This window comes from Thermobia domestica, chromosome 16 (genome assembly GCF_964235325.1).
Source record: "Thermobia domestica chromosome 16, izTheDome1.hap1.1, whole genome shotgun sequence".
NCBI lineage: Eukaryota > Metazoa > Arthropoda > Insecta > Zygentoma > Lepismatidae > Thermobia > Thermobia domestica.
The window spans coordinates 183,388,267-183,401,505 of NC_137469.1; the positions used below are offsets into that span (position 1 = coordinate 183,388,267).

The window sequence follows — 13,239 nt, forward strand, 5'->3', positions numbered from 1 at the left end:
TAACAATTGAGAGTAGTCTGGTAAACTGTTGTTGCACTCAGCGCATTAAGAGGGAAGCTTCTGAGATATTTACGTAATGTGAAACAGTGCGTTTATTTGTCCCGAGTAGGAGCGGGAGAGAGGAGTATTTAAAACGATTCCATGTTGTTTAACGCTGACGTACATATTCTTTTATGAGTCATACTAGTGTAGGTCTCGAAATAACTCCTGTGAATCTCTTTGAATAGCAAGAGAAAAAGATAACGCATAAACGTTACAATATGATTTTTGAAGAAATCATCACTGACTTTGTTTTTAAACAAAACTATATATTTGGTCTAGGAATTAATTCGTGCGGTTGGTACGCACACATTGAAGCTGTAGTACAAACACAAAATACATAAATACCTTAAGAAAAATATTGTCCATCGCTAGCCACCACTTTCGCCCATCTGTCAGGCAATGTACGGATTCCGTGGCGAAAGAAGTCCTCATCCTTGGAAGCGATCCAGTCAGAGACCCATGTTTCGATACCTTCTGAAGAAGTAAACCGCTGTCCAATCAAATCGTTGTTCATGCAATCGAACAAGTAGTAGTCCGAAGGAGCAACGTCTGGTGAATACGGCGGGTGGGGTAAAACTTCCCATCTGACATTTTCTAAATAGGTTTTGACCGGTTTTGCGACATGTGGGCGAGCGTTATCATGTTGAACAATAAGTTTATCATGTCTGTTCTCCCATTCTGGTCGTGTTCTGGCCAGAGCTTGCTTCAAACGCATTAATTGTCGTCGATAACGTTCTCCATTCATAGTTTCACCCGGTTGCAGCAGCTCATAGTACACCACACCTTTCATATCCCACCATATGCACAGCATAACCTTTGCACAGTGAATATCTCGTTTTGGTTGTGATGGACCTGGTTCACCTGGTTTCACCCAGGCCTTTTTTCGTTTAGGTTTCTCGTAATGGATCCACTTCTCATCACCCGTAATAATTCGATGCAGAAACCCCTTTCTGCTCTGTCGTTGAAGCAGCAATTCACAAATGGTTTTTCGTCTTTCAACGTCTCTGTCTTTCAATTCATGTGGAACCCAATGTGACATCTTTTGAATCATTCCCATGGCTTTCAAGCGTTTGGAGACTGTTGTTTGATCAACGCCTAATGCTGCTGCAAGTTGTTCCTGCGTTTGACACGAATCCTGCTCGAGCAATGCTGTCAATTCTTCGTCTTGAAATTTTTTTGGCTGTCCAGCTCGCTCTTGGTCTGCCAAGCCGAAATCACCACTTCTAAACCGTGCAAACCACTTCTGACACGTTCGCTCAGCTAGAGCATGGTCACCATACACTTCCACCAAAATACGATGACTTTCAGTCGCACTTTTCTGCATGTTAAAGTAATGCAGCAGGACACCCCGCAAAAACACTTTATCAGGCACAAATTGCGCCATGTTCACTTAACTACAAACTGGTGTTGTTGACGCTTTAATCCACTGCCCTATACTACGAACGATACGCGATGACAGGGGTTTGCAACACATGTGTGGATACACGGAACTGTGGGACGCTCCGTTCGTTGCGCCATCTCTTGTCCACCCACACGAATTAATTCCTAGACCAAATACATATCTTATTCGTTCATATTTTGCCATGTCTTTATTATTAGCTTATTACAATTTTATTTCAATTTCTCTACTATTTCAGTTCAAATACAGAAGATATTTGCAGAGAGAAATATACTGAAAATTAAACGTTTTGAAGTTGAGAGATTTTGAAGTGCAAGGTTTGTTCAGAAAGAAACCGAACTTAACAAATATAATGATACTGACCTTTAAGGAAGTTGTTCAGATTATCTCCTGAAATATCTTTTTTTTTTTTTAAAAAATCTGTTCTATGGACTGGAGACAGTAACCTTTCAGAATGGATTTCAACTTGGGGAACAGAAAGAAATCTGAAGATGCAAAATCAGGCTAGTAATCAGACTGGTTGGAGTAAACAGTCGCATGGTTTTTCACCAAAAACTCCCTAATGGCTAGCAGCAATGTCATAGTGCAGTATCAGCGTTCTATTTTTTTCAAGCTTCCGGTTGCTTTTTCTTCAGTCTTACTCAAACGCTTCAGCACTTCCAAATAATAACTCTATCTTCATGGTTAGGATTAGGATTTAGGAAATAGATTTATGGGCTTTCGGCATCTACCCTGTCATGTTACCCTGTCACGCATGAGGAATGATGTTCCTAGGTCATTATACTGTACAAAAAAATGAGGAAGAAAGAAAGAAGCGGTTCTCGACCATTATATCAGGTTCCATCCCGGCATTTGCCTGGTTTGAATGAGGAAAGCCCAGACAAACCTCACTCAGCTGTAACAGAGCGTACTTTTTCCGCAGGGCCTTCCCACCGAGAATCGAGCCCGGGATCGTTCGCACCATAGGCGAGAGCGTTAGCGACTATCAAATGAAGCTCCATCTCTATCACATGACGTATTCATAATGAACAACATCACAAAAATCAAATCAAATAGTAAATAGCACTTTAACGTGAGCAACTTCTGGGTCTCGATAAAGATTCTTCCACCCATTGTTCCAACGTCATGACTATAGACCGAAGTCTCGTCACCTATTATGATGTTTTGAAGAAGCTAATCGTCTTTGTTTGCATGACTCAAAAGATTTTCATAGATTTTCACACGTCTTTCTTTTCGTTCATTTGTTAGCAACTGTGGAAGGAAATTTGCAGCAACTTAACGCCTGTTCAGTTTTTCAACACAACAGAACAATCACCTCCTCAGCTAATTCGCGGACGGTCAAACGACGATTTCTCTCATACAACATTGTGCACTTTGTGAATGTGAACGTTATCATCACATGATGTTTATGGGTTTCGCCTCGTCTTCGAAGGATCGTCTTCCTGCTTTGAGACACTGAAACCACTCATAATACTGATTTCGGCTCATACATTATTTCCTGCACATCTCCTGCAACATTTCCGAAGTTTCTGTACATGCTTTGTCCAATCTGAAACAAAATTTGATGCATACACGCTGATATTCCAAACTTAATTTTCGTAGTACCATAAAATCGCAACAAATACGTAGCACATCTTTACTCCAACGTTCGCACTCTCAAAATGACACAACACAAGATGTTCGTTGATCGTTAGATTTTCTTCTGGATAAATCTCATATTTCATTACACATTGCTCTGGGAGCTACTTACAAAGTAAAGTTGTATTCCGCAATGATTAATGATTTTCACCCCCCTCCCCTCGTTTTTGATATCTTAATGCCCTTTTGATGTACACAAACATAATACACAGTACTTAAAGGCGTTCGTGATATCACGACGCTTTGATATTAACATTTTTTTTCCCTCGCCAAATAGAAGTGAAAGTATGCATACTCACCAGTGGTTGTGTAGTTTCTGATGGAAGGAAACGCCACTTGAGACAAAGGAAGAACGTTATCTTCTCCCATGGTTTCCTCGCAGTATTCAGCAACACAACGGAAGTAATTGTTGAACACAAACCTCACTTGTTCGTTGTACTTCATTATTTCCTACAACAAAGAAAAGTAAAAAGTAATTCAACGATAAGTTCAGAAAATCTAGTACTTCATTTCGCATTTCACACCTAATTATCTAAATTCTTAAGAAAATAAATACATCTAAATGTAGTGCGAGTATTAGATATTTACCTTTTAGATGAGAATGTTTATCCGCAAAATACATATGTTTGTTTGTAGTGGAATATAACGATATTTTTTCTAACAATGAATGAAATAAACTTTTCTCCAAGCAATAAGACCGCTGAACTCATATGCGGGAACCTAATACAAAATTTTAAAATTCTACTTGACTTTCATATCTCATTGTAAATGTGCAGCAGCACAAGGAGAAATGTCAGAAGAACAATAGTGTTTTGTATTAGTGCAGACCCTTACGGGTCAGAGTAGAACAAAAAGAACTTGAAGAGGTCGAGAATTTCAAGTATCTGGGAAGTATTTTGACGTGAGACGCTTATTGCACCAAAGAGATCAGATCAAGAATAGAAAGAAGCATTCAGCAAGAAAAGATCACTCTTAACTAGCAGGCTCAATATTGGACTTAGGAAGAAGTTGATCAAGTGCTATATATTGTGTATTGGACTGTATGGTTCAGAAACTTGGACATTACGGAAGTTAGAGAGGAAATATTTGGAGAGCTTCGAAATGTGGTGTTGGAGGAAGATGGAGAAGATAAAATGGACAGAGAGAGCAACAAACGAAGATGTTTTAAAACGGATAGAAGAAAGGACACTTCTAGCCACCATCCTTCGTAGAAAGGCCAATTGGATTGGAAACATCTTGCGAAGAAATTGTCTTCTTCATAGCGCCATAGAAGAAAAGCGAGGATTACGAAGAAGAACACGACTGATTGATGATTTGAGGAACAGAAGAAAATATTGGGAGTTAAATTTCCAGGCCTAAACATAATAATATTTGGTCTAGGAATTAATTCGTGCGGGTGGACAAGAGATAGCGCAACGAACGGAGCGTCCCACAGTTCCGTGTATCCACACATGTGTTGCAAACCCCTGTCATCGCGTATCGTTCGTAGTATAGGGCAGTGGATTAAAGCGTCAACAACACCAGTTTGTAGTTAAGTGAACATGGCGCAATTTGTGCCTGATAAAGTGTTTTTGCGGGGTGTCCTGCTGCATTACTTTAACATGCAGAAAAGTGCGACTGAAAGTCATCGTATTTTGGTGGAAGTGTATGGTGACCATGCTCTAGCTGAGCGAACGTGTCAGAAGTGGTTTGCACGGTTTAGAAGTGGTGATTTCGGCTTGGCAGACCAAGAGCGAGCTGGACAGCCAAAAAAATTTCAAGACGAAGAATTGACAGCATTGCTCGAGCAGGATTCGTGTCAAACGCAGGAACAACTTGCAGCAGCATTAGGCGTTGATCAAACAACAGTCTCCAAACGCTTGAAAGCCATGGGAATGATTCAAAAGATGTCACATTGGGTTCCACATGAATTGAAAGACAGAGACGTTGAAAGACGAAAAACCATTTGCGAATTGCTGCTTCAACGACAGAGCAGAAAGGGGTTTCTGCATCGAATTATTACGGGTGATGAGAAGTGGATCCATTACGAGAACCCTAAACGAAAAAAAGGCCTGGGTGAAACCAGGTCCATCACAACCAAAACGAGATATTCACTGTGCAAAGGTTATGCTGTGCATATGGTGGGATATGAAAGGTGTGGTGTACTATGAGCTGCTGCAACCGGGTGAAACTATGAATGGAGAACGTTATCGACGACAATTAATGCGTTTGAAGCAAGCTCTGGCCAGAACACGACCAGAATGGGAGAACAGACATGATAAACTTATTGTTCAACATGATAACGCTCGCCCACATGTCGCAAAACCGGTCAAAACCTATTTAGAAAATGTCGGATGGGAAGTTTTACCCCACCCGCCGTATTCACCAGACGTTGCTCCTTCGGACTACTACTTGTTCGATTGCATGAACAACGATTTGATTGGACAGCGGTTTACTTCTTCAGAAGATATCGAAACATGGGTCTCTGACTGGATCGCTTCCAAGGATGAGGACTTCTTTCGCCACGGAATCCGTACATTGCCTGACAGATGGGCGAAAGTGGTGGCTAGCGATGGACAATATTTTTCTTAAGATATTTATGTATTTTGTGTTTGTACTACAGCTTCAATGTGTGCGTACCAACCGCACGAATTAATTCCTAGACCAAATAATAATAATAATAATAATAATAATAATAATAATAATAATAATAATAATAATAATAATAATAATAATAATAATAATAAAAGTAAAACCTATTTAGTACTAGGACCTGCTGAAATGCAGAATACTTAAGATAATATAATCAAGAGTTAAAAGCTTCTGCAACTTGCACTAGAGCTAGTAAAATACAAGGGTTGTACTAAATAAAGAAGTTACACAGAATTCGTTTTAATTGTTTCGTATGATTTCGTGATGGAGCAGTCTTTTTCTGACTATCAAACCAATAGATGCAATTACGGATGTTACAATCTTTGGGAGGCTTTATAGTAAAGGTTTTCCTGCAGTGGACTGTCATTTCTGAAGAAAAGAAAAAGAAAAAATCATAAAAACTGTCACGGTAGGTTGGTTCGCGATTAAAGTCCAGGATGGATTCCGAAACCATCCCTCCAGTCGCAATGTTGCTGGTACGGTGTTCTATGGTGGGGGATGAGCCATTATGTCTTTCTCCATTCAGGAAAAAACAACATTATGGATCGTTACAGTGCTGCACCCAGGAAACTTGTCGGTAAGAATTCATCATGTTCTTATTTGCAGGAAAATGTACGTTCATATACCGCTCAAAATACGGTTCACTCTCCATGAGTTGTTCACTAGGAAATCTCTCCTCACCAATCGTATTCTCCTGACATACCTCCTACTGACTACCACTCTTCTGGCATCTCGATCACTTTATAGCAGAGAAGAAATTCCCAGATATCCGGACGGTGCAAAGAGCAGCCGAGAACTTCTTCGCATAGCCGACTCCACACTTCTCTAGTCAGTGAATCCAATTATTGGCCGGACACTACTCCACGTCGTATTAAAAGTGGATGTAGGGCTCCTTCTTCACGCGAGCGATCCTTTCACCAATTTCAACCCCCAATTAGAGACGTAAGTCTCTAATTTCCAACAAAGCGCACACTATGTTATAAAGAATCTGAGAATGTTTGAAATAAATAATCAGAAAAATGTTATATAAAACAAGGCAGAAAGATTTTCTTCATTGTTGGCTCAGTTCAACTGCAAATAATTGAGAAGATTGGAAATTCTCAAAAAAAGAGGCCATATTCGACGAAATTATACCTTTTATGAAAATGACCATATAATTTTTATTTAAATTTTCGGGAAAAAGGAGTTTAGTAACTTTTCATATTTGAGTAACTTCAAGTGGAAGAGTGAAAATTATGTGAAAACCTCAATAACACATAGCTAGGTACATTATATTGCGACAAAATCTTATAATATTTATTATGACAGCTGTCATAGAATATATTTTACAAAACCCTCTCGGTTTGGAGGAAGGGGGAGGGAGGAAAGCTTCACCCTCTCGTTCTTAATTGATTTTAAATTCAAGATCACATTATTTTTAACTGGTGGAGGGGGACAGAAAGGGGGACAAATCCAAACCAAACCACATTAACAGGCTAACAATCATTCTTGACCGTTTTTAATCCCAAGCACTGGAGATTATGAAAATGTATTAATAAAGAAAATATTACACAATGTGGTATCAAAACCGAAAAACATAATGAGTTTTACTCAAGTTATCACGAAACTCTGAATTTTTTTAAAGGGGGCAGGGGCGGTAATACTACTACTTTACTCCTTACTGATTTCAGTCCCATGCAGAACGAATGACTGGGAAGCCTTAAAGAAAATGTACAACATATTACACAAAACTCGCACTGCTGTAACGGAAATTATCTTGGAAAATATGTTTTAAATTGGGAGTGGGTTAGTAACTCATCATACATGAGCACAGAATTCACAATTAATTCTTGACTGATTTTAATCCTAAGCAGCGAGGATGACGAAAGAGAGTCAAACAAAATGTACATTATATTATATTGTATTAAAGTAAAACATAAAAACGGATTAATTTTAGAAAAGATAAATCAGCGCTAGAATCTACCTATTAGTTTAGTATTTACTGATTTTAACTCCCTACGGAAAAGATAATTGGGAAGCTTCAAAAAAAATGTCATATTACGCCAAAATCGAACACTTTAAATGAAAATTATTGTGGAACATACTTTTGAAATTGGAGGAGGAGGAGGGGGGGTCTCTCATTCATTCTTGACAGCTTTTAACCGAAGCTGTGCGAATATTCACAATGTCATGAAGAAACTGTAAAGTAAGGTTTGTTATAATAAAATAATTGTTACGTGGCTTATATTGGAAAATTGTACTGCATGAACATGTGCAAAGTTGCAACATAGGATGGGGTTTACCTCTTTATACTTAGATTGCAATGCAAAACAAAAGGATTATTTCTGTATGTTGAAGGAAGGCACGTACAAAGTTTCGACAATATTAGTTGAGTTTTCCGAGAATTATAGTGGAACAAACGGACAGATGGACAGACACACAATTGTCAATCGAGTCGAATGGCAAAAACTTCGCTAACGCTCGCTTCTATTATATCTTACGGTAGACTGTATGTTAGGTTTCTGAAAGATAGCACTGAGTACATACTTTTGTAAACTTGGATGGTCCATCTCATTCCACTGGACAAGTGACAAATTACTAAAATTATATTTTGGAAGGGGTATATTGCAATTAATTCGTTAATTTGGAAACTACATCATAATGTATGAAAGATCCTCTGTTGTGTTTGGAAAATCACACCATCACAGGTCAATGGTACCATCTTGTTCTTTTGGCTGGGTACAAAAGTGTCAAATAAACTTGGAAGGGTTACGTTATGGCTTGTCTGAGTTGTATTATAGCTTATGGTACAGTCCGCAGCAAACAACCTGCAACATGAGCATGTAAGTTTATTGTGACACGACGAAGTCTTTTGCTCCAAAATAAGTGTGCAGAAAAGGAGTCCGAAGTTTCTCCTGGCGTGATTCGTGCCACCTAGACGTTATGTTGATTCCCTGCGGTGTTAGGCGTAGTTTCACAATAAACTTACATGCTCATGTTGCATTTGTCTCCGGACTGTACATTGAATACTGTGATGAAAAAATACGTCCGTGGTGAATATATCTGAAAAATAAGTATTTCCCCGAGTTCTAGGTATCAATCCTAAAATTTTCAGAACCAAACTAGGAAGATATAATCCTGGGAATTTACTGAACCATAAATAATAATTTGGTAGGTGTATCATTGCTTTAATGTTAAATTCCTGAATGTATATGTGAGACAAATGTCAACTAGTCCAAGGTCCAACTCCCAAAATTTACGAACCACGTTAGGAAGAGGTTGAGGCACACCTTTTCAAATTTTTGATATACATTATCATTACATTTTTACAGTACGTACAGCGAAGAAGCAACTTAAGTGGAGTTATAAGAAATAATAGCTCTTTCCTCCAGAATTGTTTCATTGTATGCCTGATAGTTGGATAACCAACATGACAGTACAGACATGCCCAAAGATATAACATGGCAGGATATTTCTCCATTTGGAGCACGAAAGAATTAGCAATTTAGCATCATTTAGAGAAACACAAGGCACATAAGTGGATATTCCATTCATATTAAGTTCCAAGAGATAAGAGTTAATGCAAAGAAAAGGAAAATAATAATATGCATCATACAGACAGAGAAATCATGGAAAGCGAAACAAAAGGAGAAAAGACGGAAAGAGAGAAAGACATGGGAATAAATGAAATTTTAAAGCTTAGGATAAACAGTCTCCGTTTTTACCCCTGCTCACTCTCTCTGTCTTGGTTGTTTTTCTCGTTTTATAGAATAAATCTCTTTTAATAGCAACTGCGAACATCATTTACATTTGTTTAATACATTGAAAAAAAAAAAAAAAAAAGTAACTCTAAATCCAGGATGGGAATCACATGCTGTCCACTTAGCTACAGAGACAATAACAGGCGTGTTGTTAAATTATGGAACAAAATGGTATGTGTGCACTTTCGTAATGTTATTTTTATATCATCATAAATATATTCTCAATTTTGATCTCTAAAAGCTCAATACCTTTTTAGAAATCTGAAATTACGTTTATTAATAAATATTTGTTTATGAAATATTAATAAATTACATGAGACGTATTTGAGGAAATTTTGACAAAAAAAAAAAATAATAATAATAATAATAATAATAATAAAATAAAATAAATAAATAAATAAATAAATAAACCACTCTTCTGGATATTTTTATCGAAGTGATTTACGTAACATTTTAAGTTATTAATACAAAATTTATCTATGAAATACGAACAAGATCGCCTCAGTCGTTTCTGAGAAAATTGTTAGAAAAAACTTACTCCCAAGAGCAAACTATCCTCTTGTGAATTTTTCGCAGAGGAATAATTTAGCCCGGGAAAGCCCGGTGTCCCCTACAGGGGACAGCAGTTTAAATGTCTCCTTTGTTTCACCTGAAGGAAGTATTTCGGTTAGGTTTGGAGTTTTGGAAAGTATCTATTCCTTGTTCACCGTAAGCTCTAAACTTCGATAAACAAAATATTTGTATCCTTCCGCTCGTCACAAATACGACTGGCTAGTGATGTATCACTCTTACTCCCCAGGGGGAGGAGCAAATTATACACGTGCATTTTGACAATACTGTCTCGTGCTGTCCAGATACTTAGGGCAGCAGCAGAAAAGAAAGAAAAATACTTGAAAGACTTTTTTTTTTTTAATAAATTTAGCTGGTAAATACTGTAATTGTTGCTTAGTGAGGGAAGGTTTCTCTTGTTGGTGGTTCAGCACAACACTCGCGGAACCTGTATTCGTGTGAGACATCTTTCAGACGTAAAAACAGAACACGTCTCCACAGTTGAATTGGCGCTATAATTACTGCGCATGCTTAGTGTTTATTTCTATTGTTCCATTAAACACACTCGATTGCAGTATTATTAGATATTATCCGTATTATATTTTTGTCATTTATAATAATGAAGTAGTTTTATATGGAGCTTCATAGTGAAAGTAATAATCAAATCATATGAACTATTTTGCGAAGGAGTACGAGCGTCGGTAGGCCAACATCAAATCAGCAAGATTTAGTTTCACGTGGCTTTGTTTTCAGCAAGATTTAGTTTCACGTTGCTTTGTTTATCACAGTTTTAGAGCTTACGCTGAACAGAGTTTAGTCTGAAGATCACCTGGCACTACTGTGATTTCAGATCCATCTAGCGGCGGAGATATGAAGTAGAGAATTACGCATTCTGCGGGCTGAGTGGCTGTTTGCACACTTCACTGAATGAAAATGGCTGCCAGAAAAGGAAAAAGGTAACTATCTTTTATTTAACTCTTGATTTATTATCTTGAAACATTCATGTTCACATATAAAATGTAACGTTTGGTCACAAATGAATAAAAGTATTTATAATTTTGCAAATGAAAGAAGGCGTTCCCTGTAGGGGACACTGGGCACTGTACGTACATAATCTGTTTCTTTGTATAATTTCCAAATTTGAGAACAAAGTTTGAATATATTATATCGTAGATTTCTGACACTACGTATGTATCACGTATACAAAGTAGATACGTGATACATTGCTTATTATATACTAACTTTGATTTGCGTCGAGTTTTCCTCAAAGGCGAAGGCCTTCGAGAACAGTTCTTGTCTACAGAAAGTTTTTCAAGGTGAATTTATCTAACTACTACATAACAATGATATTGATTGTTGTAAGTAAAAAATTAAACAACAATTATAAAAATTGTATTGTATTGTTGAAGTTTACACAAGCAAACCAAACCTAATCAAATCTCCCTAGCCCAATCTGTTTGATTACGTTTTTTATGTGTAAGTAGGTTGTGCTCTGTGTGATAATTTACGTGAAGCTATTTTTTTCAGCCTCAAGTTCCATGAAATTGTAGAAATCCACTAAGATTTGACTATAAACTGTGGTCGCTGCCACCCGAACAGGTTATTTGATTGCTTTTGAACCCTATCAGGGAGCTTAGTATAGCAAGCTAGCGTATCAAGAGGATCTTGGTCTATGTCCAAGTGTTGTTTTGGATATGGAGTCTAAGTTACTGGAAGGCCTTGGACCTTACAATTTTTATTTTGATGACTTTTTCACAACATTGACACTTATTGAAACTTTTTCAGCGCATGGAAATGGAGGCACTGGTACAGTACGAGAGAATCGTATACAGAAATGTCCGTTGCAAGAGACAAAGACACTGAAGAAGGAGAAGAGAGGTTCGTTCTCTTTTGCAGCAAAAAGTGATATGGTTTTAGTGAAATGGCATGATTTGATTTGATTTATTTGCGTTCATTTGACCATACAAAGTACACAAATTTGTACATATGGTATAGAACATTTCATTTCACAATAATAAACACATACAAACAAACTATAAGCATACGAATATAAAAACTAAAATTTTTTTACAATAAAAGAAGGAAAAAAATAAAGATTTATTATTTAATCTAATGGTTAAAATATATTTACATACCAAGTTTTATTGCCTTCAGAAATAATAAAGGATTATTCACCTATATACTCATCTACAGAATAATAAGATTTACAAATTAGCATATTTTTAATCTCTCTCAAAAACTTTATATCATCTATTACGTATTTCAATTCTCTTGGTAATTTATTATATACCACCGCACCTCTATAAAATGTAGTTTTTTCAAACATACTTGTTCTGTGTGACGGTATTACAAATTTATCACAGTTTCTAGTTCTATATTCATGTACGTCGGCATGCGTTAAGTAGTTATCTATATTTTTTCTGACTAATTTTAATACCTCGTATATATACAAACTCAGTATCGTAAGCAATCTGAGTTCACGAAATTTACTTCTACAACTACTACGAAAATGATAATGTGTAATGATACGGATTATTTTCTTTTGTAATCTAAATATTGTGAACAAATCATTAGTGACACCCCGGAAGGCAATACTGTACTGTACTCGGGAATAAAATGACGCATAATAGAATGAAATTAAAGTGTCTAGGTTAAGAACAAAGGAAAGTGTATAAGCCATATAAACAATAGAAGATAAATTTTGGCATAAATTGTTTATATGATGTTTCCATTTAAGTTTGTCGTCTAGGTTTAATCCTAAGAATTTCGTATTTGAAGCACATTCCACATTATTATTATTAATTGTAAACGAAGGTTTAATGGATGATGAATTAGTTGGGAAAAAATATAAACATTTGGTTTTTTCGGTGTTAATAATTAAGTTATTGTGGGGTAACCAAGTTTCGAGCTCTCTTGCTGTTATATTTACATTATTTTGCAGCTCAGTTAAATTACTACCTTTTACAAGTATATTTGTGTCATCTGCATACAGAAATAACTTCCCATGAGTGATATAAAGTGGTAGATCATTAACATATAAAAGAAATAATATTGGTCCTAAGACTGATCCTTGAGGAACTCCTATGTTAACCATAGAAGGTGTTGATTTGTGAGTTTCGATATACAAGTTGTCTTCATTAATGAAATTTATCTCTACAAATTGTTGTCTATTTGTAAGGTAAGTTTGAAACCATTGGTTAGCAACACCTCTTATTCCATATGCATTTAATTTACTTAAGA

At 36.7% G+C, this 13,239-nt stretch overlaps 1 protein-coding gene across 1 annotated transcript in view; it reads right to left on the bottom strand.

Annotated features, from left to right (window-relative positions):
* Positions 1–13,239, bottom strand: part of LOC145673541 (putative ATP-dependent RNA helicase DDX60) — a 97,954-nt gene that overhangs the window by 15,125 nt on the left and 69,590 nt on the right. Inside the window, exon 7 of the mRNA XM_081743344.1 lies at positions 3,379–3,529. Coding sequence (XP_081599470.1) covers positions 3,379–3,529 — 151 coding nt within the window. The remainder of the gene's footprint in view (positions 1–3,378; positions 3,530–13,239) is intronic.